General features: G+C 55.5%; 1 protein-coding gene across 2 annotated transcripts; it reads left to right on the forward strand.

Annotated features, from left to right (window-relative positions):
- The first annotated feature begins 1,697 nt into the window (after positions 1-1,697).
- Positions 1,698-25,466, forward strand: NAPA (NSF attachment protein alpha). Of its 2 annotated transcripts, XM_055310281.1 has the most exons (11): positions 1,698-1,935; positions 10,812-10,891; positions 13,439-13,555; positions 19,385-19,431; positions 20,645-20,722; positions 20,980-21,035; positions 21,142-21,226; positions 22,057-22,161; positions 23,236-23,304; positions 23,897-23,947; positions 24,694-25,466. In XM_055310281.1, exons 1-11 carry the CDS (start codon positions 1,838-1,840, stop codon positions 24,793-24,795), a joined length of 888 nt encoding a protein of 295 aa, XP_055166256.1. In that variant the 5' UTR covers positions 1,698-1,837; the 3' UTR covers positions 24,796-25,466. The 2 variants fall into 2 exon arrangements, with proteins under 2 accessions (XP_055166256.1, XP_055166257.1); XM_055310282.1 differs by lacking the exons at positions 1,698-1,935; positions 10,812-10,891; positions 19,385-19,431 and having other exon boundaries at positions 13,496-13,555.

Raw genomic sequence — 25,466 nt, forward strand, 5'->3', positions numbered from 1 at the left:
TCACAATTACTGAACCAATATTGATATACTATTAATTACAGTCCATACTTTATTCACATTTCCTTGTTTGTTTTGTTTTTGTGTTTTTGTTTTTTGTTTTTAAGATGTATCTATTCATGATAGACACAGAGAGAGAGAGAGGCAGAGACCCAGGCAGACGGAGAAGCAGGCTCCATGCCGGGAGCCCGACACGGGACTCCATCCCGGGACTCCAGGATCACGCCCTGGGCCAAAGGCAGGCACTAAACCGCTGAGCCACACAGGGATCCCCACATTTCCTTAGTTTTTACCTAACATTCATCTTCTGTTTCAGGATCCCACCCAGGACACCACATTACATTTAGGGGACATATCTCCCTAGATTCCTCTTGGCTGTGACTGTTTCTTGGACTTGACATGTTTCTAATGAATTTGACAGTGTTGAGAAGTCCTGGTTAAGTGTTTTTGGAGAACGGGCTTCAAGTCGGGTTTTTCTGATGTCTTTTTGTGATTAGATGGGTAGAGGGTGGTGTCGGGAGCCATCCTCCACAGAGGAGAAGTGCCCTTCACATCACATTATTGAGAGTACATCCTGTAATCATGATTCCCCACTGTTGATATTAACCTCAGTCACCTGGCTATTTGTCAGGTTTCGCCCCTGGAAACAGTTCTCCCATCTGCTTCCCATAGGCATGCTGAAGGAGCCCCTGTGTGGTCCACACTGAGGAGTGAGGAGCCCACGTGCATTATTCAGAATACTTCTGCGTGAAATACTTGTTGATTCCCCCTATTTGTTCATTTATACCAGCATGGCCTCAGGGATATTTTTTACATTTGGTTATGCTCCAGGACTAGTTCATGGCGTTGCTCAAATGGTTCCAGCTGTGGCCATGGGGAGCTCTTTCCCTTGGCTCCTGCGTCTTTCTGACGGGCCCTACCATTTGTGTGTGTCTCTCACACACGCACTTCCTTTTTGGCACTACAAGATGCTCCAGGCTCATCCTGTGTAATTTCCTGCCCAAGCCTCAAACCAGGCGTTTAATCAAGGAGCCCTGGTTCCTTTTATTGGAGAATGGTATTAAAAACAAAGATCTGGGCTCTGCGTGTCTGAATTTTTGACACGCGCTCTCCAGCCTTTTTAATCGCTCGGTGGTGTTTCCCGTGTCTGAGTACAGTACTGGCCCGCCCAGAGCGGTTCCAGTGTCCGTCAGCAGAGGGCGCAGGAAAAGGCCGCGCTTCCCCCACCACTGACGCCTCTCCCGGCGAGGGACCGCGCGAGATAACGAGTGGAGGCGGGCACAGCTTGGCGCAGGACACCTGTCAAACCCGGACGGGGCGGGGCCTATCTTCCGGCCAGGGCCGGGAGCTGTCACGTGAGGGTCGGTGGTCAGCTGACTGGGGCGCAAGTCCCGCAGGGATGTTACCCTCCGAGCCGGAGGATGCTGCTGACTGGTGGAGCCGGAGCCAGACACTAGCACCTCGAGGCGAGTCTTTGGCGGTGGGAACTACGATTGGCTTATGCGAGTCACGTGGGACGTCGTGGAGCGCACCAGGAAGACTGGGGTGGCCTACGCGGAAGTATGCGCAAGCGCTGAGGCATCGCGTCGCCGATTGGCGGCCGTGAGTCACCGGGCGGCGTGCGGCGGCTAGCGGGGGCGTGGCCAGGAAGGCGCGCGCCCCCTGCCCGGCCGCTGGTTGGCCGGCGCACATCACGTGGGGCGGGGCAGGGGGCGGTCCGCACCGGTGCGACGTCAACGCAGCCCGCTAAGCTCCCCCGACCTGTCCGCCGAGGCCGGGCCTCGGCTGAGACCCCCGTGGGCCCGGGTGGGGCTGTTTGCTGAGCACCTTTGCGGCCGCCATGGACAACTCCGGGAAAGAAGCGGAGGCGATGGCGCTGCTGGCCGAGGCGGAGCGCAAAGTGAAGAACTCGCAGTCCTTCTTCTCAGGCCTCTTTGGGTGAGAAGCGCGCCGAGGGGTCAGCTGGGACCTACGCCGAGAGGACGGAGGAGTCATGGCCTGCAGCGGCGGAGGAGAGCCGCCGGGCTGGAGCCTAGAGGACGGGGGGACTCCGGGAGGAGGTTCCGTGGTCTGAAGGAGCAAGGGGCCAGGCGGCGGTACCACGGTTGGAGGAGAGACCGTCTGAGGTGTGGGGAGGGCCCTGGACCGAGGGCGCCCAAACCGAAGGGGACCGGCCTGGGAGGGCAGCTGGATCGCGGAGCCTTCTAGAGTTCTGGGAGAGAGCCTGTTTGAAGGATCCCTCACGGGCACGGTGGGGCCTGGGACTGAGGGCATCTGCCCGACCGGTGACCTTTCCCAGGCGCTGCAGTGGATTTGCATGAGCTCTGGGCGGTGGGGGTGAGGGGGTCAGGGCTGAGGCCATCCTGGGGGTGAGGAGCCCAAGTCTGAGGGGTGTGACGGTGCCTGTGAGAAAGCTGCATGGCCTGGAGAAAGGGCTCGGGCTTGAGGTGCTGGAGAACATTGCGGATTCTAACGGGGGTCCTCTGTGTTGGACCACTGTACCAGTACGTAAAGTGGGTGGCTTAGAAACGACAGAAATTTGTCTCTAGCAGTTTTGGAGGCTGGAAGTCCAAGATGAGGGCGCTGGCAGATTTTGCATGTGGTGAGGGCCTGCTTTCTCACAGACAGGGCTTGTCACTGAGTTGTGGAAGAGGCGGTGGAAGGGGTAAACGGGCGCCCTGGAGTCTCTTTTATAAAGGCACTTGTCCTGGTCAGGAGGGCTCTGCGTCGTGCCCTGATCGCTTCCCAAAGGCCCCCATCTCCTCATACCATCATCTTGGAGGTTAGGACCTGACACATGAACCTTGGGGGGACACAGTCCATAACAGGGCTACCTTTGGAGGGTTCCCACTTCCCTGTTAGGACCACAGCTGCTGGTGTGGGGGAGGGTGAAGGCACTGACAGGAGAAATACCAGATCATATGTATTAAGTCCTCTGATTCTGAGTTAGACCCCGGCCAGGCACTTTACCTGTGTCTTTGCATTGAATCCTCACAGCATCCCTGTGGAGGTGGACAGGTCTACTTGCTTGGTTCCCCAGTAAGTGGGAGACGTGGGCCTGTCCGATCCCAGAGCTGCCTTGCTGCCACACTGATTTCTCCCTGAGGCTCATGTCCATTTCTGAACACTACACTTAGGAAGGATGTTGGCAGACTTGGGTGTCTTAGGAGCCTCCCACCCTAAACTCCCTCTCTCTCTCTCTGCCTGACCTGGCAGTTTTTCTCCATACATTTGAAAGAAAGAGCAGGTATATTCATCCCAGTCCCTTCCAGCTCTAAAAGCAGTTGAGATGGTGCTGAGAGGGGAATGAGCAAGGGGAGAACAGAGGGCAGAGATACTGACCGGAGCCTGAGAGCGGGGAGTCTAGCAAGAGGTCAGCCCGGAGGACTCCTCATGGCCAGCAGCCACTCCTGGCACCTGCTCCCTTTGGAACTGGGGTTTCATGTGTTCAGCATTTCATAGCTGCCTTTTCTTAAGGCCCCCGGTGGCTTTGGGGACTGGAGAAGGGAGTGTTGGGGCTCAGCTTGTCCCTCATGCCTTTTCCTCTCCTTTTAGAAACCTCAGCGGTAGCATTGCAAATTGAGAGGTCCCTGTTCACATTAGAGGGCCAAGTAGGATAGCCCCCACCTGGGATCCGGAGCAACCCTGTATCTTTGGATGTTACGGCCTTTGTTCTTCACTGTTTCTGGGAAGCCAGACACTAGAGGGCTTTGGGGCACCAGCAGCCCGCAAGGGAGGCGGTACCAGCCAGTTAGTAGATCAGAGCTCTGTGTACCTTCCCTCTGGCTCCTTTCTCCTCCCTCAAGTCCCCAGCCAGAGCACATGCACCTGGGGCAGGGAGCTGGGGGGTGGGGGCAGTGGGGAGCAGCCCAGACTTCTCTCTGGAAACAAAAAGCTGCAAAGTTCCTGAGTGAAGTGTAGTGAAACCACAGAAATGGGAGGGGAAGCGTGCTTCTTCCTGCTCGGAGGCTTCAGATGGATCCAGAAACTTCCCCACTGTGCCTTCTCTGGAATTATACAAGATTTAAACAGTGGTTGTGTTCCCTGGGGCTTGTCCTCATCCCTGACACCTCCACCCTCTCCCCCTGCTCCCCCAGCTCCCCTGCCTACCGAAATCCAAGATAAAAACTTCTTCCCACTTGGATACCAATGTTAGGAAGTTTCCTGCATCTGTAAAATGAAAATCGTGGTAATATCTACTTCTTGGAGTGGTTCTAAAAAGTAATGGAGAATGTGCTTGTGAAGTGGGGGACACCCAGTGCCTGACCCTGGTAAGTGTTTAGGTACTTAACTATTATTATTAAGTCCCATTACTGGAAGTTGAGCGGGAGGCACTAGAACAATAGGGATGATAGGGTGTTCTGTAGACAAAGAGCACGGAGCACATTCCTAAAGATTAAAAGGTGACAATCAGTTCCTGTTTAAACTGCCTATAGGTACCAGCAGCCCCCCAGGAGCCCTGGAGGCTGGCTTTGTGAGGGAAGAATTGATGCCCAGGTAGGGTGGGTGGGCCCTTATTAGCTAAGCGTGGTATGGGAACCAGAGCTTCCAGCTCTGCTGAGAACTGCCTTCCACCTGCAGAGCATGCACTCAGCCCCATGGGCCTGTTTGCATTAGGCATTATGGTGACTCAAAGTGCCCTGCCAGCTGCCAGGCTCTGCAGCTGAAAACTCTCGTGCCCCTCGCCCAGTCTCAGAGTGGAGTCTTTCCCGAGGGAATGCAAGCTTTTGAGGGTGCCCAGCCATCATTTTGCTGCAATCCCAGGGTTCTGCCTTTCTCGACGGTAGGGACTTCGCCACCTGGTTACACAGAGTGTCCAGTGCTCCTGTTTGGGACAGGACAACTGAGAGCCACAGGTCTTCCAGAAGCAACTGTTAAAAAAGGGAAACACGTTCAGTTCTAGGGCTGCAATAAGGTCATCTTGTTGGGGTGCAGAGCGTCATCCGTAGGACAACTAGAGGAGTACCCACCTTGTCATTCACAGGCATGGCCCCTGCCATCCAGCTTACGGTCAGGAAGGCAGCAACCCGTAAATAAGCACTATCAGCAGAATGTAGTAAGGGGTGGGGAGGGGGGCAGGCCAGAGGCCCAGAGCTCTGTGGATATCAGAGGAGGGTGCCACCTTGCCAACCTGGGGTAGGGAAGGAAAAGCCCACACTGAGATTGGAAATAGGTAAACAATTCTAGAATATGCTCTGTCAGCCTGACAGGAGCCAAGCTGAACACCTGCCGTGTGATTGGCACGCTCCCAGATGCTACCTGCGGGATTGCAAGAGCCTCCGGCAGTCCCCACCGGGTATGGGAATCTTCCCCCAGTCACAGAGGGACCCGGGTCACAGAAGCCATGAGCCCACATTTTGAGTCCAGGCATAACTACAGTCCTTGGTTTTTCCACCACCCCACGTGACTCTAGAATTCCCCTTGCCAGGTGGCCAGCAGCCCTCAGAGTGTGTTTCTCCTCCTTCACATAATAGCCAACGTTTGAGCACCTGCTCTGTTCTGTCCTCTGTGCCAGATATGTCATCTCTTATCCCCACAGGGCCTCTTCCCAGATCGGGTTCGTTGTCTCCATTTTACAGATAAAGCAGCCGAGGCTCTGGGGTTGCTAGCCCAAGGTCACGCCATTGTCAAAGTGCCTGGAACTGATCTCAGCCCAGGTCCCCTGGCCCCCAAGTCGGCTCTGTTTCTGCTTCTTGCCTGTTAACAGGCATGTCACAAGAGTGTTCTGTGATGGTTGCAGAACTGGGCAGTTGGTGTGCAACAATTTTCTCGTCCTTTCATTCCTGGGGCCTGTGTGCATTGGGTGGGAGCCCAGGTCGTGCCCCACAGGAGCTCATACCCTTTATGCCCAGGAGGACAGGGTGCACTGCAGAGTGGGGGTGGGGGGTGGCGGAAGAGGGTGAATGGCTTAGCCTTGCAGGTGGGGCAGGAGGAGATGCCAAGGGATCCCGCAGCTCTGGCCCTGACAGCTCAATGCGGTCAGTGGTGGAGCAGGGCTGGTGGCCGCCTGCTCCCTGGGCCAGGTGGACCTTCCTGTTTTCTAACGTTCCTTCCGCCTGCGGCACTGCTTGGGGCCTCTGGTGGGGGGACTGGTTTAAGGACTCCCTCCCTTGCTTAGAGGCAGCTCAGCAGGGCTCCAGCAGAGAGCAGCGTCTGCTCATCAGGTGAGGGAATACTGCACAGCCTTGGCTGTTGGCTCTGTAGAGAGGAGGTGAGAGCGGGCAGGGACCCCGTCCACCTTCTTGCTTTCCAGAAGACCCTTGGACATGGGAAAGCAAGCCTCCCCCATCACTGAGTGAGTGAGACTCAAGGCAGAACTTAATCTCCAAGGCCTGAGTCCTGTCTCTGGGCCCTGCCGCTCCCTGGCAGCGTGAGTGTGGGCAAGCCCCTTGACCCCACTGAGCCCCACTTTCTCCTCGGGGTAATAGCCAGAGCGCTACTGTGAGGAAGCCTGCGCCTCCTACCAAGCCGTTATAATCAAGTAAAGGAGGTGTGTAGAGCAACATGAGAGATGGTAAGGGTGGGACAGGCCCTGGGATCCGTTCTTCCCCGTCCAGGACTCTGGCCAGAGAACCAGAGAAGCCCAAGGCGGTGGCTGTGGCACAGGAGGGACAGCGAAGGCCAAAGACCTAAAATGGGACTTCCTCTCTCCGCCCTGCCCTTTGAGGCCCTAGGAAAGTGCAGGTGGGCCGGGTGACCTGTTTCTGGCAGCCAGGAAGTGCCCAGGGGGTGGAGGAAGGAGCGAGGGAGGCTGAGACTCTGCCCTGCAGACCCCCCTGGCCTGAGGCCCACTGAGCCCGTCTGTGCATTGCTGGCACCACTCGCTCCTCTCCATATGGCAGTCGCTGGAGGTTGGTGGCTGTGCCTGGGAGCCCTGAGCCTGCTTCCTCCGCCTGGGGAGGGGGCAGAAAGCAGAGCTGAGTGGGTAATTATAGACAGCCGTGCACCAGGCTGGCCCAAACCAGTTCCCTCTATTCCCAGCGTGACTTGGTGCTGGAGCTGCGGGATGGGGAGAGCTAAGCAGAGGCAGCTGGGGAGGGGGGGGGTTATCAGCGGGGGAAGGGCAGTCAGCTGTCACCTATGTTGCCACTGGGCTCTTCAGGAGAGACAGGCCCAACTAGCTTTTCTGGATCTCCTGTGGGAGGCCTTGGAGGAGACCTGGTTTCTTCCCCCAAAGGGAGTTTGCCACTCTCTGATGAGTGCTCTGAGCCACCCTAACCTCAGGGACAAGGCCTGTAGGAAACTGCAGATTTACCGTGCAGGGAGGCAGCTTTGTAGAGCACCCAGAGCTGGGGACTTCTCCCTTCTGGGCACTCTCCCTGCCAGAAACCTCCCTGTTACATTACAACAGGGCCTCAGCCCTGGAGTCTCTTTTATAAAGGCACTTGTCCTGGTCATGAGGGCTCTGCGTCATGCTCTCATCGCTTCCCAAAGGCTTCCACCAGGGAGGTCTCCCGCCTGTCTCTCCAGCCTCATTTTCTACCCCTTCCCTGCATGGTAGCCAGCCTGCCCGCCGCTCTTCCTTGAACCTGAACTGGCCACACTTGTTTCTGTTCTAGGCTTTTTGCACCTGCTGTGACTGCTGTCTAGAATGCTCTTCCCTCTTTCCACAGGGAGCTCCTGAGTCATCTTTGAGGACCAAGCTTAAATCTTACATCCTCACTGTGGCAGCTTGCCGTGATCTGCCCATCCAGGGAGGCCCCTCCTCCCCCAATCCCTCTAATGCTTACTCACTCTGAAATTTTCTTGCTGATTTCCTGTTTACTGAGGGCCAGGTCCTTCTCCTTGGTTTACTGCTATTATCTGCAGTGTCTGGCACATAATAAATGCTCACCTTTGTTTCCCAGGTGAGTAAGTGGCTGTGGGAATGGCTTCTGTTTCAGGATGGACCAATGACCCTGAGCAAGTCACTCATCCCCTCTGGGAACTCCACCTCCATCTCTAAAAGAAGAGGATGGGGGATCCCTGGGTGGCGCAGTGGTTTGGCGCCTGCCTTTGGCCCAGGGCGCGATCCTGGAGACCCGGGATCGAGTCCCGCATCGGGCTCCCGGTGCATGGAGCCTGCTTCTCCCTCTGCCTATGTCTCTGCCTCTCTCTCTCTCTCTCTCTCTCTGTGACTGTCATAAATAAAAAATAAAATAAAATAAAATAAAAAAAAGAGGATGGAGTTCCAGAGATTCCCCTGTTGTCACTTGGCATGGAAATGGCCAGGACCCAAGTCCTCGGAGGAGGCAGGCCTGAGCAGACATTAATCCCTCTGGTTTTCCCACTACACAGTTAGAATCGTTGACCCAGTGCAGGGCTGGCGTGGGATCACAGAATTTCAGCCCGGCAGCTGACAGCCTTTGTGTTCTGTGTTCACTCTGTCCCACTGAGCTGAAACAAACCAGCTGGGGCTGACTCTGTTCATTGTTGATCACCCCGCTTTGGGCCTCTCAGTGGGACAGACCATTTCTGCTCATCCAGGAGTCTGAGTTTTTGTTGTTGTTGTTGTTGTTTTCTTTTTTCAGAGAATGGCTGAATCTGGCTAGAACCTTGTCATTCCCACAAAGAAGGGAATGATGAGCTAGGGGATCCACAGGATGGAGAGATAAGATATCGGTCTATATCCCTGGGTGGCGCAGCGGTTTAGCGCCTGCCTTTGGCCCAGGGCACGATCCTGGAGACCCGGGATCGAATCCCACGTCAGGCTGCCGGTGCATGGAGCCTGCTTCTCCCTCTGCCCGTGTCTCTGCCTCTCTCTCTCTCTCTCTGTGACTATCATAAATAAATAAAAATTAAAAAAAAAGATTTAAAAAAGGATATCGGTCTGTGAACGCATCCATCTCCTTGAAGTCTGAGAACATTCTAGTGAAGGTCCCCTAGAGAATTTTGTTGGTAGGCCCTAAAGGTCCCTATGCCTGTGCAAGTCCCTCGCCTCTCCAAGGCCAAGAGTGGGTTCAAAGAGGTCACTCCAAGCAGAGGTGCCCAGGCCAAGGTGTGTCAGGCCAGCTGGGGTAAAGTTTGCCAGAGAAGACCCTGGGACCCAGCAGGGTGAGCGTGGGAGTGCATTCCTCAGGGGCCACTTCCTGTGGAATAGCAGAGGGTAGAGGAGGCAACATCAGCGCAGCCCCAGAAGGTTCTCAAGAAGAACCTTACCTGGCAGTGATGTGGATTCAGAAGGCCGGGATTCCAGCCCTGGCCAGCCAGCTAGCCTGTCCTGGGGTATTTACCAACTGACACAGCCTGACTCAGAAGAGAAGTCACTGGCTGGCTGCTTTCCGAGCGGTGGGTTTAGATCAGCTTTTTCATCCCCAATTCACCGGAGCTTTCTGAATCACCTGAGGCCATTGTTTAAAAACCCTGATCCCAGGCCCCACCAGGACCTACTGAGCGAAATCTTCTGGGAGGGTGGCTTAGAGGTCTGACTTGATTATTGTTAGCCAGGAACTCCTGTGATTCAGTGGAATAGACAGAAGGAAGGAGCATTGTGAACACAACTCCCAAAATTACCCTGGAGGCCCTCCACGGCCGCAGCTGGGGCTGGCTGGTTTCCAGGTCCAGTGGACATGGGTCGGGGGTGGAGGGGACAGGACCAATGATTTGTGTGGCTTTTTATTGGAAAATACCTCTCTTTTCTTCTCTTTCCACACAAAACACTGACGTCAGCAAAGAGAATCTGAAATTCATTTGGAACTGAGCATGTGGGTTTTTTTCCTACTGGTTTATGTGGGCCATGGGATTTGGAACAATTGCAGAGACCACAGACCCCATGGGCTGAGGTGGGTTGCATTATTGGAGGTGGGAGGATAGAAATGTGGCTGAGACTCACAGACAAGGTGCTCATGAAGGGTCCCCCCAATTCAGGAAGAGCTTCATCTGCACTGCTTGGAGATCAGGAGGGCAGAATAAAGCCCAAACAGAATGCTCACTCACTCTCTTTTTTTTTTTTAAATATACTCCTCCGTATTTCTCAGGCCCCTACTCTTGCACAATAAGTTCTTTGAAGGTGGTTTTGCTATTTTAAATAATTCTGCACTGAACATCCTTACGACTTTTCTGATGCATTTCTCGGGGTAGATGGCTAGAAATGTAATTCTTGCTGGACAACAGAACCAAATGTAAATCTTGATATTTAAAAGGATCTATATATGTACGTATTTTTGTATGTATTATATAAATATATTTTAGCAGATAGAAAATAAGAAAATCCAGACAGTACAAAGGAGGAGTGTATGGTGATGAAACCTTGTTTCTCATGCCTGGTCCCCAGTTTTGTAGACCCCACCTTGGAGAAAAAAGGTCGTGACTAGTTTTTTGCATATACCTGCTCTGTTCTGAGTTAGTAATGGCACCCTCCTAGGGTTGAGGGGTCTTCCCTGAACAAATGCAGCATGCAGGGCATGGGATTCAGGGAGATGGACAAGGCATCCAGAGCTGAGTTCCTCCCTGAGGATTCTTTGCAACCTCTTGGGTGGGGTGGATTTGCAGAGAGCCTGGAAACCAGCGGTCACTGAACAAAAGTGGAAGATGCCATCGGAGACAGGACTCACGGGGAGATCAGGAAGGCTCCCCCACAACCATGCTGAGTCGGGGTGGCCCAGGCCTCCCCAGGGAGGGCCCCGGCACTCTGCATTCAGTGTGCCTTTGTGCAGAGGGAGCAGGGGGCCACGGGCTTGGTCTCCTCTGAGCCCTCAGCAGAGGCCTGAGCTGCAGCAGGCTTCACAAAGGCATGGGGGTGAGGATATGTCTCCCCTGTCACGGGGGGCAGAATGCTGGCTTGTTCTTCACTACCAGACTCATGTGTTTCATCTCCTTTTCTCTTCTTTCCCCAGAGGCTCATCCAAAATAGAGGAAGCATGTGAGATCTACACCAGAGCAGCAAACATGTTCAAAATGGCCAAAAACTGGAGTGGTATGTGATCTCGGCTAGAACCCCTTCATGCTCGTTTCTCCTCTTCCCTCAGCTTCCAGTCCTGAAGTCCTGGCTCATGGGCTACCCTTATAGCCCCCTGTCTGGCAGCAGAAATCCATCAGCCTGCCATCGGCTTGCTTCGAGCCCATGGAGTTACTGTACCTGGGTCACGGGGTTTGGCTAGAGGGCTCTAAGGGTAGGGATAAATAGATTGTTGAATCCAGATAGCTCTTGGAGTGGTTTCTCCTTTAACTCAATGTCCGGTTTCCCCGGAAACTCCTGTCTCGTGTTTTTATCAGCATCTGAATTCTGGGCCTGGGAAGCCATTCCAGTGTTCCAATAGTAACCTTAACCATTAACCATTTCTCGAGTGTTCCCCTAAGTGCTGAGCATGTGCTACTTGATTGAATAGTCACAGCAGCCCCATGAAGGGCACTGCAATTAGTTTGTTGGAAACTGAGTCTTGGCTCAACCCCGTCCCTGAGGTGTCACGACTAGTAAGGGTCAGAACCAGAATTCAGAGAACAGAGGTCTGACTCTGGAGCAGGGTGCTTAACCTGCCCTTGTGTGGCTTCTTGACCTTTACAGCCAGAGTGACTTAGGTTCATGGCATGGCTTAGCCTGGCCGCGTGGCCCTGGGGGAAGTTACTTGGGCTCTCCAAATCCAATCCGTCCTCAGTCCAACCACAGGGACAGCAGGAATCCCAGCCCTGTGGGGCTGGGATATGGACTAGTGGAGATCCAGCGTCACCAGTGAGGGCAGCCAGCACTCAGTAGACGTGATGTCTGTGAGCTCCACATCCGTCATGCCCGTTAGCGACACCACCTCCCGCTTTGGGATGGAAGGAAAAGCTCTGTCAGGACACTGGTCAGCAGATGAGCAAACTTAAGGAGCCAGCCATGAGGCGCCAGCCACAGCCTTCTGTGTGCTCTTGCTCCAACTAGGGGAGTACACATGGTGGCAATGTCATATTCTGCTGGAAGGGCCTCCATCCATCTGGAAGAGGGCATCCCAGGTCATGTGCCTCCAGAGAAACTCACAACATATATTGGTGGGTGGAGTGTGACCAGAGTCACAGCTCCTCTGACCTGGCTGTGAGGCTGTGGTCGGACTCTGGCGAGGTTGGCGCTTGGCTGGCTCCACCAAGGAGAGGTGGGCAGGCAGGGATGGGCTCCTAGAGATCAGAGAGGCTGGAAGATCTAGAGGAGAGCTTTGAAAATCTAGCCCATCAGAGCTCATCGAGACTGATCTCATTACGTTACCCTGCCTTGCACATCAGCAAGATTGGATCAAGGAAATCGAGCAGAGACAGGTTTGGGATCCAAGGAGGAACTTTCTTACCCAGAAGGAGACAAAGCCTGGAATGGGACCCTGGAAGCAGAGTCTGGAAGCCCAGGGTGAGACAGATTCTCCCCGTTTTCTGAGAATGCTTTTGGTTTCCTGGAAATTGGAAGGGTTTTCCCTGAGCTGTCACCAAATACATTGTACACAAAGCCACACACCATGTGTAATTTCATGCTCCCAAACTAATAAGGCGCCAGCAGAAAAAGAATATTTCTTCATCACGTAGATGTCACTTTGCCCCTAAAATTTGGCACTTCCCCAGGCCCCAGCCATTCAAACAAAAGTGCTGGGCTGTTTTCTCATTTTTCTCCAGTGATGCTGCTTTTCTGGAAATTATGCTGTCACGTTTGAGCCCTTAAAAAATAAATCAGACATAATGGAAACTGGGCTGCTTTGTCTTCCCTACTCCTCTGAAGTTACAGGATGGGGCCAGGCGCTTCTTCCCCTTCCAGTTTAGGAATTCTGTAATCCCAATTCAGCTGGAGTAGGATGAAGGGAAGCGTAACCTCAGGTGGAGACTGGCTGAGCCGGAAGTGGGTGTTGGAGCTTCCAGTTAGCACAGTCCTATCCCTGCTCTCCAGCCTTGGAAGAGGAGAGATGCCATCGTCTCCTGCAAGCTGCAAGGCAGTATGGGAGGCAGACAGGCGACCCCAGTGGCTTGTGGCCAGTGCAGGATAACAGCATGCAGCTAGGCAAAGGACAGAAGAGGCTTCCCATGTGGTCTGTACCGGCCTCTGCCCGTGGGCACTTGTCCCCATACACTGGAGTTCTTGCTGTCCCCTGGGGCCACTGCTGGGGTTAGCTGGGGATAGTTTATATATCTTGCAGAGCTCTTGGCCCAGTCTGCCTTCTCCTTGGATCTTTAGAAGTGGGTAGCCCTGGAAAACTGGCAAAGGCTGGGATCAGGGCCATGGGATTTTAGCTGACCTCAGCCTGGCTCTCTCTATATATACATGGGGCTCAGGGGCTTCTCCCCAATGCTGCTTCCTCCTCCCTCCCGAGTCTACCTCACGGGTCTTCAGAAGTCTCAGTCCAGGGGCCAGGAAGCCTGAGGTTGAGGCCTTCACCTCAGCTCACCCAGGCCAACCGCTTCCTCACTCAGGCCCCACTGCATTCTAGAGAGCCACCCCCCAGGGCAGCGTCTGCATGGCTCCTGACAAGCGGAGCCCCACTCAGGCTGAGCTCACTGTTTTCTGTTCCAGCTGCCGGAAACGCTTTCTGCCAGGCAGCCCAGCTGCACCTGCAGCTCCAGAGCAAACATGACGCGGCCACCTGCTTTGTGGATGCCGGCAATGCCTTCAAGAAAGCTGACCCCCAAGGTGAGCCTCCAAGGGTCACTGGGGCCCTGGCTGCCCCCAGCACAGACATGACTGAACCCTCTCCAGGGAAGGCCTCGGGTTTCCGCGAGGCTCCAGTTTTCTCCAGGGGCCCAAAGCATACCAGAGGCTGGCAGGGAGACGCTTGTGCTTGAACTTCAGAATTGGCTCCCTTCCGGTTGGCATTTGCATCCCCGTTCCAAGCCTCTGCCGCCTCCCCCCCACCCCTACTTTGTGTGCGCAGCTGATGGCTTCCCTCCTGGAGCCTGGGAGCATTTGGGAGTGGGAGTTATATTGCAGACCCACCGCATGCCAAGGAGAGACGAAAATCTGTTCTGTTGTCAGAATTAACATGCAGAAGGGGGTGGGAGGGGGTTCTGAGACCAGCCAGGTAGGAGTTGCTGCCGAAAAAGGAGCGGAAATTATCCTAACCTGGCTTCCCTACACCCTGGGGGGGGGGGGTGGAGAATCAGAACAGAGCCCTGGATGGAGTTGCCAGAGAACAAGTTACTTAAAATGAGGAAGTGTTGGGGATAGAAGCCCAGTTTGGGACTGACTCATGGTGAGAAAACCATTTGTCCCACTGGGCTCGTCCTGAAGCAGAGGCACAGCCCAGTGGGTACCAGAATTTTGGATTTCAGGGAGCTGGGATTTTCTTTTCTTTCTTTTTTTTTTTTTTTTTTTTTAAATCTCTGTGCCAGACACAGGTTGCTGACTTTCTTAATTTTAGCAAACCAAGATACTTTTTTTAGGAGACAATCTATTGTTACTATTCTCTTGTGAGAGAATAGGGAATAGGTGAATGTTTTAAGAAAAAAAGAAAAAAGGAGATGCCTCATCTTGGAATAAAGGGGCTGCCCTTCCCAAGAGGACAGTTTACACCCAGGTCCAGAGGTGTTTGTAAGGCTTGGTGAACCCCAGTTCCCGCCCCAGTGCTGGGGAATTGTTGGCAGATCTGTTACTACTACCAGGGACACATAGTTCCCAGTCAGGGATTTGATCTCTGCAGACCAGATAGCTTTTCTGTGTCCACAGACTTGACCAGTCACTGCCCTGGAGCTGAGTATCTCACAGAGGTTGGCCTGATGGTCACATGGTGGGCCCAGGCTCACCATGAGCCAGAGGGGAGGCCCTGTGACCAGATGGGTCATGTGATGATGAGGACTCAAGGCAGCCTCGAGTCACCCAGGGATGTCTGTCCCCCCTCCCCCTGCCAACCAGCTTTCCCTTTGGTCCCTGGGGAACTGGCGCTTCCTGGAGATGCCACCGTAGCATCTGTGATGTTCAGCTGCTGCTCCAGAGTGACTGGAAGGACTCGTTTCTGGGGCGGGAGTTGAGCGTCAGGCTTCATGACATGTGCATGGCGCCCTTTGCTCTTTAAACAAAAACCCCAGCACTTCCCTTGGATGGGCCTCCACCCAGCGCCGCCGTGATGTTGTGCCTGTGATGTTGCGTCTATAGGTCCTTCAGTGGCTTTTGATCTGAGCTTTTTCGGCTGGAGGCAAGGCTCTGCAGGGGGTGTGTTGGATGCTGGGGCCTTGGGAAGGGCCACAGCCCCATGCCTGGCCTCAGGAAGTGCAGAGCATGGCAGAGGTGTCCCATGCCAGTGAAAGCAGCAGCAGTTACGTCTCCTGACATGGCCATCGTGGGGCCCAGAGGCAAGCTTGGTTTCTCCAGGGATCAGCAAGCATGGTTTATTGCCTTGGGAGCTGAGGCACAGGGAGGGTGTGTTTGGGGTGGGAATTACCTTTCAGGGAGCAAGAGAAGCAGTGATGAGGAGGGGAGCCTAATTTGGGCCCAGCCCAGAGTGAGTACCTTAGCTGGAGTGCCAGGTTCTGGCAGGGAGGGGCACGGGAGCAGTGTCCCAGCACTGCCGCCTCACAGCCTCCCCACCCTAGTAATGGTTTGTGGGGCGTGTGGCTCCGTGTGATCTCCTAAGTCTAGATGGAGCCCATTCCCCGTAACCTCAGGCAGTCACTTCATCTTTTGGGGCGTCCATGAACTGATCTGGTAAGGCAGAGACCACAGGTGAGAAAAAGCACAGACCTGGCCAGCATGATACCTGGTATGTGATAAACATCTAGTGAGGGGTGGCTCTAGGCTCCCATCAGAGGCCTAACCTCCTCCCCTTGGCCATGTGTCTTGTGAAATGAAGCACAAGGGACCCACCTGGAACCCCTCCAGGTTTCCCCCAGTGGGTGGCTAGCTCCCTAGGGCCTTGCTGGTCACCTCGGCCTCCTCAAAGACCTCTGTCCTGTGTCAGCACCTCCTACGGGAGTCCTGGAGGTCCCTCCCCACAAGAGGCAGCTGGTGCCCAGCCTGCACAGAAGGCCTGTCAGCGTGCTCTCTGTGAGTCTGCCCAGAATGGTGGACCAGGGGGTGGCCTGCCCTGGTGGCTGGAAGGGAAGGCGGGGGCGTGATGCCCATAGCTGTCGGTGATTCCCCTGTTTCCCCACCACTGCCAGCCGCTCTGGAGGGACTCAGGCCAGGGAGGCCTCTTACCCCAGCCACCTGAGAGCCAGGCCCAAGGCTGTGCGTGTCTGCATTACTGGGTGCCTACTGAGTACCAGACACGGCAGCAGCTTTTTTTTAACCCATTCCTCTTGTTTGCTTCTTCAGTCTGTCCGGTTGTACCCAGAAGGGCTGAGTCCCAGGCTTTTATTTTTTTTATTTTTTTTATTTATTTATGATAGTCATACAGAGAGAGAGAGAGAGAGAGAGAGAGGCAGAGACGCAGGCAGAGGGAGAAGCAGGCTCCATGCACCGGGAGCCCGACGTGGGATTCGATCCCAGGTCTCCAGGATCATGCCCTGGGCCAAAGGCAGGCGCCAAACCGCTGCGCCACCCAGGGATCCCCGAGTCCCAGGCTTGATGTGGGAAACCGCAGCTGGACCCAGAGGCCACTAGAGCACAGTGGAGGGTGGGGAGAGGGCTCTGGGTTGCAAGGGTCCCAACTCCTGGTGTCCCTAAGCCAGTGCCTTCCCCCGCTCTAGACCACAGCACCACCAGCCCCCAGCCTGGGCTAGATCTTGTCCAGGGGAGCTCTGGCCACTCATCCTCCAGGCCCCAGGACTGAAGTGACCTGACTAAAGATGGGCCAGTCATATCCAGTGTGTCAGCAGCTTGTCTACCAGCACTTGCTGGGGTGTCAGCTGGCAGCCTGCCACTTTCAGGGACAGGTATCCCCGAGCAGGTGTGAAGGGGACTTAACCCCATGAATCCATGTTGCCACCTGGAGGTGAGCCTTCTGCCCCCTGCCACTCCAAGGGCCATGCCTTGTTGACAATACTCCAGCGCCAGCACCAGCAGGCCTGGGGCAGCAGCTGTGGGGGAGCCTGTCCTACCAGAAGAGCTCACAGCCTCTTTCCCCCTCCTGGGCTGCTCCTCTCACCGGGAGCAACCTCTGCCACCTCTGAGCATATGCGCAGGTGCCAGGTTGGGCTCCCTGGTATTCCAGAAGAGGGAGCCGGTGAGTCTCCCTGTTGGCCACAGGCACCCCCTGGTGTGGAGAATGCAGCAGGGGTGGGACTTGCAGAGCTGGCTCCCTGCAGCCCAGCGGGCTAGCTCCTTATCAGTTAGCATCATGTTACAACCAACCGATTACAACCAACCGATTGCTGGTTCCTGAGTTCAAAAATGCTCTGTTTCAAAATATGTTGCGTGTGTTCAAGCGAGACTACTTCCGGCCATAATTTTTTTCTGTGTTCTCTGCCTTTTCTGTGACTCTGCCTCCTTTTTGGCCTTGTTTTCTTCTTTGGTGCCCCAGGCTTCCAACTGTCTGCCCCAGAACCTTGACAGAATGGTGTACATTCTCTGAATCTTCTGGACATCCCTAGAGGCCTTTCAGAATCAGACCAAACCTGTGAGCCCTCCCTCCCCCAGAGCACTGCTCTGAGATACTCACCTTGCACATGTAAATTTGGGGGGGCTTTGTGGACTCCCTGAAGGTACAGCCACAGGTCTGAGGCTGAGAGCCTCTGTTCACATATCCCCCACCCCCACCCTACCGAGTCTCAGGTAGTGAGTTATTTAGCACCATAAGAGCAGGCACTAGGTTCGGCCCTCCTTGGCCTCTACCCAGTGGGCCCAGCGACTAGGGGTCATCCTGGATGGCAGGATGAACTTCTAGCTCCACCCCACCTTTTTTTTTTTTTTTTTGAGCTATGAACAAAACTATTTACTTCTTCATATTATTTTTGAAAGTATACAAAGCTTACAGAATAATAGTACATGTTGAGATTCATGGAAAGGATATCCAGGGAAACATGGAAAATACAATAAAAATGATTAAGTAAATATACGTGCTAAATGAAAGTGATCAAGTAGGTACACTGAGCCATCATTCCAAAGGCCCCAAAGTTTGTTCCACATTGTTCCAGCAACCAAGAGTAGGGCCAGGAATGAGAGGTGGCAACTAGTTCATGCAAGGTTAAGTACTGATTAAATTACTGTTCCTAGTACTAATTTCACAAGCAGTTTGAAGAGATAAGCTTACTTGGAAATTGATATACTGAATACTAACGACTGGAAAGCTAAGTGCACACAGAAAAAAAGACAGCAGTGTTGATCCATGAAAATGACACATATGTTTTTAACATAGAATTTTATAGTTTGAAAGGACTGTCGTGGTAATCTAAATATATAACACCTGCTAGGTGCTAATTTCCAAAAAGCGCTAAGAAAGTAAAAGAAAACAGTAACAATGGTAGATTCTTAATTATAGGAAACAAACTGAGGGTCACTGAAGAGGAAGGGGGTAGCAGGATGGGGTAACTGGGTGATGGGCATTAAGGAGGACAGGTGATGGACTGAACACTGGGTGTTATATAAGACTGAGGAATCACTGACTTCTACTTGAAACTAATAATACATTATATGTTAATTAAATTTAAATAAATAAATTTTAAAAACAGCAACAAAACATATACACACACTCAGATACACAAATGGAGTTGCTCATGGATCCCTTCCATTCAAATTCATGTGAGCTAGGGTCTGTCCAGGCTCTCTGTCCTCTTCCCCACACCTCCCCCCACACCTTTTCCTCTGAGATGCATTTAAAAAAATCTACCCTGAGAGCTCATCGCTGTCTGCTAGAAAATGCCTCCCACTCATGCTGCTCTCTCCTCCAAATAACGTGTCAAAAGAATAAAAAAGCCATCCCCAAATTTAAGGTCTTGGGAGAGGTAGTACGACAAAGGTAGCTGAATATCTCCCCTTGTGGGCCTTCCTGGTGTTTGCTGTGTTGGGGGTCCTATGGTTTGAGGAGCAGATGAGTGGCGGGCAAGAATCAGTGATGGAGAATCTAGCTGAAGGGGCCTGGGTATCATGGCATCCAGCACCCTCCTGCCATGGACAGAGGCCAGGCAGGTGCAGGGGACATGGCTGATGCAGGATCCTGCAGCGACACAGTGGAACTTGGGCCTTCCAGCTTGGCCACCTCCGATCCCACCTCTCCCCCTCTCCAGCACCACTTGTGGAGAGCAGGGCCTTAGTGGGCCTGGCTCATAACGCCCACGGGAGGCTGGCCGTGAGCCTGTGGTTCTGTCCCTGGGGCTGCTGGGAAGGTGGTGGCATTGTGGCAGCCCTGAGGGAGAGGACAGCCCTCGGCAAGTCAGGGTCTACACAGTCCATTTCTCTGAGCACACTACCTGGGACTTGAGGATCTCCTTCACCTCCCCTCCCAGCCATGACACCGCAGCCCCGGCAACTCTGTGTGCCTGGTGTTCTCTGCAGGCCACCGAGCGCCTGCCCTGTCACCACCTTCTGTCCTGGTTTCTGCTGAGATGACTTCTCTTCTTCTCTTCCTTGCCTCCCTTTTTCTCTCCCCAGAGGCCATTAACTGTTTGATGAGAGCGATCGAGATCTACACAGACATGGTAAGGGTCGCTGCCTGTCCTGTCCCACTTCCTGCCCCACCATATTGCTCCAGCCTGCTCTCCCCAACCCTGGCATGAAGAGCAGGTAGGAGGGGTTGTGAGAGTGGAGGGAGTCTGCTCACCTGGGTTCTGGCAGCCCAGGGTTGGCTCAGCCCCTGCCCTGCCCCAGGGAACATCCTCATGACAGGTGAGGCCCAGAGGCGCCTCTGCCTGGGAGCCAGGACCAGGGACCAAGACGAGGCTCAGGCTCCTGTCCATCCTTGCTGCTTGTCTCTTCAGGCCCCTTCCCCAGGCGGGAACACAGTCCCGCCCCCTGACAGACCCCAGGCAATACTGAAATATTGTAGTGAGCACAGTGATCGCCACTACCATCTGTTGAACCTGACATTGTCAGCTAAGTGGTTTAATCCTCCCCTTCAATAGACCTGTGGGGTGGGGGCCGTCCTCCATGTGACAGAAAAGGGGGGCCCAGACGAGTGATGTGACTTGCCCAGGGACACATGCCCACAAGCAGAAGTTGCTGAGACCCAGAACTAGGCCTTGCCGGGCTCAGAGCTTTGCCCTTTCCTGATGTCCCTCCGCAGGGGCAGGGGCTGTGGAGCAGCCCTGCGTGCCGAGTGGGCAGCCTGGCGCCTGGATGCCCACCGGGTGGAGGCTGGGGGGCTCAGCCCCTCTGGAAGCTAGAGGCCTCCTTGGGGAGAGCCATCGTGTCAATGTCAGCTGGGGGTTGGCCTGTCAGTGGGGCGGCCTCCATGGCCACATTGGGGGCAAGGGGAGGCTTAGAAAGGCTGTCCCCTCCGCAGTAGGGATGCCTGGGCTGTCAGCCTGGTTTCTCCAGAGTGTTTACAGGTGATTCTAGGCTGGTCTTTCCCCCTCTCTGGGCCATCTGTCAGATGCTTCCCCAGGCCAGGCCTGGTACCTGGGCCCCATTACCTCTGGCATTGCCTCGTCGATCTGTATCCCTGTGGACAGGAGAAACCTGGAGGCTGAATGTGGAGGGGCGTGACTAAGGTCACCCCATCAGGGCTCAGTGAAGCCTCCCATTGGAGGCCTGTGCCCCTCAGCCTCCCGGTACCCTCTTGTACACGCCTCATTCGTGTGACTGAGGTGCAGGAACCCACTGGCTTTGGGGGCCCAGAAAAACAAGGAGGGGCAAGTGGGACGCTGGGGACATTACTCCATCAAAAAGGGCCCCTTCCTGTGTCCCACCCAGGGCCGGTTCACGATCGCGGCCAAGCACCACATCTCCATTGCTGAGATCTATGAGACAGAGCTGGTGGACATCGAGAAGGTGAGTGGCAGTCGGTGGCCCTGCCTGGCTGACAGTGGGGGAGGACTGCAGCAGCCCATCCCCTCAGACTGGGGCTCGTCTGTCTGCTCTGTCCACCTGGGGCATCCTCTGGTGTCTGAGTACCAGAAAGGGGGTGTGGCGCACCGGCAGAACTTGGGTAGAGGGCTCCCGCTGTGGCCCAGGCAGGGCTGGCCCTGTGGTGGACCAAGGTCACATTGCCACCTCCTCACCCCCTGCCTCTCCCCGTGTCTCCCCAGGCCATCGCCCACTACGAGCAGTCTGCAGACTACTACAAAGGAGAGGAGTCCAACAGGTACCGGCTGTGGGCACCCTTCCCCCTTCCCTATACCCCCCCACCCCACCCCTTAGCCCCCAGGCCGGCCACCACTGACCTCTGTCTCCTCCGCCCACCCCTACAGCTCAGCCAACAAGTGCCTGCTGAAGGTGGCTGGCTATGCCGCACAGCTGGAGCAGTATCAGAAGGCCATTGACATTTATGAGCAGGTGGGGACAGCCAGGGCTCTGGGGGAGGGCCCTGCACCCCATCATCTGCACAGTGCTCCCTCCCTCCCCCTGGCCGCCTCTCCCCTCCCCTCCCCTCCATCACCATCCTGGCACTCCCCTTGTCCTCACTGGCTAAACAGTTCACTGCCCACAACCCCACAGGGAGTCCCCACCCTCTCCCTGTATGCTTCTCACAGAAAGCTTTCTAGGGGGCCTAGGGGCCCAGAGGGAGTGGGAAGAGAATCCTTGAGGCCTGGGGTAGCCAGAGGGAGCTGAGGAGCCCACAGGGAGGGGTCAGAAAGCTAGTCCTTCACACACCATGGGAGTGACAGGGAGGGAGCATCACGTGGGGGCGCAGGCTCCCCTGGGCTGTGTGGGGAAGGCTGGGCGGGCCAGGCCGTCCTGGTGGGTTCAGCTTGGCCAAGAGAAAGGCAGGCAGCTGGCCTCGAAGGAGTAGGGGGCGGGTGCCACCTCTCATGTTCCCGCAGCCTGCCGCCCCTCTGCCCACCGACATGCCAACCTCCTGTGGGGCCTGACAGCGGGGCCGCCTCCTCCCCACCGTCTCAGGGGGTGGGGGGAGCCCACAGACACCTGGCTTTGGCCCTGTGACAGCACTCGCCCCCTGCCATACCCTGGTCTTTGGCTACCCACACACCACTGGCTGACTTCCTGGGGCTGGTCCTTGGCCTCCCTGCCCTTCGGGTCCCGGGTTGATGGGGCTTCATCCGGGACACAGATGAGGCTCCCCGCCGGCCCCCCGGTGCCTCGCAGTGACCCTGGCCCTCTGGCTACCTGCCCAAGGTTATAGTGCCACCACCACACCTCCACAGGTGGGGACCAATGCCATGGACAGCCCCCTCCTCAAGTACAGCGCCAAGGACTACTTCTTCAAGGCGGCCCTCTGTCACTTCTGCATCGACATGCTCAATGCCAAGGTGAGCTGGGGCCCAGTCGGACCACCCAGAGCGTCCCCCACCTCCCAGTGACCACCGTGGTGCACCATGTTTATCACTAGATCCCTTAATAGGGGTGAGCCCTCTCTCATGTCCAGCACCTGCCTGTCAGCTGTGGGCCGGAAACGCTTGTTCTCACCAATCTGCTCCTGTCCCAGGTGTCACCTGCCCAGTGTCTGTAGCTTTTGAGTTTATCCACCTTCTCACTTACTTGGTGCCAGTGAGGGAGAGCACGATTTGAGTTTTTGCTGCATCCCTCGAGGTCAACACCACTGTCACCTGTTGTACAGATGATGACACTGAGGCTAAGACACAGGGACCCTTATTCAAGGTCACATGGCTGGATTCCAGATCTTTCTGACTCCCAGTGTCATGATTTGAACCATAGTTTGCGTGTCCACACCACCCCTTTTGAGGGCTGTTTGGCAAGACAGGGGTGAGTGGTGGGCGAGGGGGTGGGGAACTGCTGGGGGCGGGGAGCTGGAGTCTTCCAGGGTTCCACATTTCCTGGGGTCTCCAGCCGCCCTGCCCTCCGCCACATGGAGTGTCTGAGCCCCACCACCACCCCTGCTCCCGCTGCGTGTAAGAGCTCACTCAGGCTCGGCCTCAGGCTGGTTCGCATCCCTGCCCCCATATACCCTGTGCCCTGAGCAAATCTTTCAGAATGGGGGTCACTCATTCCACCTTCCCTGGGTCCACTTGATGGTTAAATGTAAGAAGTACCCAGCACCAGCCCTGCCATGTAGGATGTATTCATAGGAGGCAGCTGTCATTTGCGCCCTGCCCTGGGCACTGGCCTAGGAGCCCCTCCCCAAGCTTCCTCCACACAAGCTGTCTCTGCAGCCAGGTTTGGCCAAGTACAGCCCCAGGGAAGTACCCTCCAGGCACAGAGCCAGGTGACACTGGGGGAGGGGGAGAGAGAGGGGCGCAGAGCACTGCCTGGGGCCAGGTGTCTCAGATCCCCTTGGCTGTCAGGCCAGTGGCTCCAGTGGCCCGTCTTCATTAGCTTGTCCCCTTCCTTCCTTCCTTCTTTTCTTCCACCCTCATGATGTCCAGCTCGCTGTGCAGAAGTATGAGGAGCTGTTCCCCGCATTCTCTGGTTCCCGGGAGTGCACGCTGATGAAAGTGAGTGCTGGGTGCTCAGCACCCTCTCCCCACCCTTTCCCTGCCTCTGGGCCTGGAGACTCAGCCAGGACTTGGGGCAGAGGACACCTGGAGTCTTAGGTTCTCCTTACCTACCGTAATCACCAACTAGGGAGGGTTCTTTTTTTTTTTTAATTTTTATTTTTATTTATTTATGATAGAGATAGAGAGAGAGAAAGGCAGAGACACAGGCAGAGGGAGAAGCAGGCTCCATGCCGGGAGCCTGACATGGGACTCGATCCCGGGACTCCAGGACTGCGCCCTAGGCCAAAGGCAGGCGGGAAACCACAGAGCCACCCAGGGATCCCCACTAGGGAGGGTTCTTAAGGGTCTTTTGTTTTTGTTTCATTTTTCCCTCTTCTCCCATTTGGGCCTCTGTTCTCTGTCAATGAGAGAAGGTTCAGGTGGTGATGGAGGTAGGGGCAGACCTAGGAGGCTCTTGAATGCACCCGGGCAGGGCTGGAAACCGCCCCTTCCTCCCTCCCAGCACAGGAGCCCCCAGCCCACATCCCCCGATGGTGTGTGAGGGCCAGCCTTGGCCCCTAACCCCTGCCTGCCTGCCATCTTCTTGCAGAAATTGTTAGATGCCCATGAGGAGCAGAACATCGACAGCTACACCGAGGCCGTGAGTAGCCTGGGGGCGGGGGGGCAGGATGGAGGGAGGCTCCCTGCTGAGACATGCTCTCCCCGTGAATCCCACCCTTTCTCCCACCCTTTCTCGCCTGGCCCTGGCTGTGAATTCCTTTCTCCTGTCAGCCCAGAATCCTCAAAGGGAGCCCCAGGGATACAGGAGGTGTTCCCCCTGTATTAGAAACCCCCCCTTGGAGGCAGAGCTGGGAGGCAGACCCGTGTCCATCTATCTGTTCCTGAAGGCCAAGTCCTTTGCCCCATCAGAGTGCATCTAGGCTGCATCTGTCAAGTGTGGCTCCCGGGTACCCCTCAAGAACCCTGTACCACCCACGATAACAGAGATCAAAGTCTCTCTGGTCCACCCTGCCCCAGACAGTGGGCAGGACATCAGGAAGCTCAGCCATGGAGAAGAGAGAAGTGGGGCCACAGCAGGGTGACAAGGTGCAAGTTCTCTCTCTGACTTCCTTCCCCGTGGCACTTGGAACAGGCCCTCCATCTCCAGGACTGTTTCCCACCCAGAAAACAAGAAAGCTGGACCATTTTATGCTGGAGCATCTTTTTCTTTTTCCCCAAGGCAGCCTTAGAGGGAGCGCCCCTCCCTTCGCTCCTCCTCAAGGAGGCTGGCTGGGACACATCTAGAGAATTTGGGGACCAGAAACTCGGACTGGGGACAAGGAGGGAGCCAGGCCCAGGTGTGGGACCAGCCCCCCTGTCACTTTCCCTCCCCTCCACGTGTCACAGGTGAAGGAGTATGACACCATCTCCCGGCTGGACCAGTGGCTCACCACCATGCTGCTTCGCATCAAGAAGACGATCCAGGGGGATGAGGAGGACCTGCGCTAAGCCCCACCCAGCCCCCTGGCACCTGTCTTCCTGCCCTGTCTTCTCTACCCCCGCGCCCCTCCAGCGCGTGAGCCCAGAGAGAGAGGTGGGGCCGAGACCTTGGCTGTGAGACCTTCCTTCCCTCCCCGTAGAGGAGTCTCCCCAAGACACAGTGCGGGCTCAGCCCTGCTTCGGGGCTCCTGAGGCCGGCCGGGCCTGCTGGCTGGACAGACCCCTCCTCTGTTCTTGCTGCATCCCTCACCTCCTGCCCGTTTATTTAAGCCCCCCAAAGATGCCCCTTCTCCATCCCGAAACACAGAACCTGACACAGACCTACTTGCTGTGGGTGCTGCCAGGGGTGGGGGTCAGCACCTGGTCCCCCATCTCCTGAGCCACAGAGGTGTGAGGCTGGCTTTGGTCTTGCCCACTTGTCCTCCAGCCCAGCTCCGAGCACATGTAGCCACTGAGATTTGCTCTCACCTCAGGGGTGGGCTCCTTCCCCACTAGTGCCAGGAACCACCACCGACCCCCAGCCTCCTGCAGCCTTGACCTCTCAGGATAGACCCCAGGCCCTGGAGCTCAGAGGGTCACCCCTGCACCCACCCCTCCATCTGCTCCTTCCCTAGTGCTTTGAGGTTTTGTGGTTAGAAGCTGCAGCTGGCCTAAGGAAGAAAATAAAAAAGAACACTGCA

Source organism: Nyctereutes procyonoides, unplaced genomic scaffold (genome assembly GCF_905146905.1).
Source record: "Nyctereutes procyonoides isolate TBG_1078 unplaced genomic scaffold, NYPRO_anot_genome, whole genome shotgun sequence".
NCBI classification, from domain to species: domain Eukaryota; kingdom Metazoa; phylum Chordata; class Mammalia; order Carnivora; family Canidae; genus Nyctereutes; species Nyctereutes procyonoides.

Excerpts from the sequence above, each read along its gene's own strand:
- NAPA (XM_055310281.1), top strand. The coding sequence starts at position 1,838 with ATGGACAACTCCGGGAAAGAAGCGGAGGCGATGGCGCTGCTGGCCGAG. Across the intron at positions 1,936-10,811 it reads TTCTTCTCAGGCCTCTTTGG|AGGCTCATCCAAAATAGAGG; the intron begins GTGAGAAGCGCG and ends TTCTTTCCCCAG. Across the intron at positions 22,162-23,235 it reads TCGACATGCTCAATGCCAAG|CTCGCTGTGCAGAAGTATGA; the intron begins GTGAGCTGGGGC and ends CATGATGTCCAG.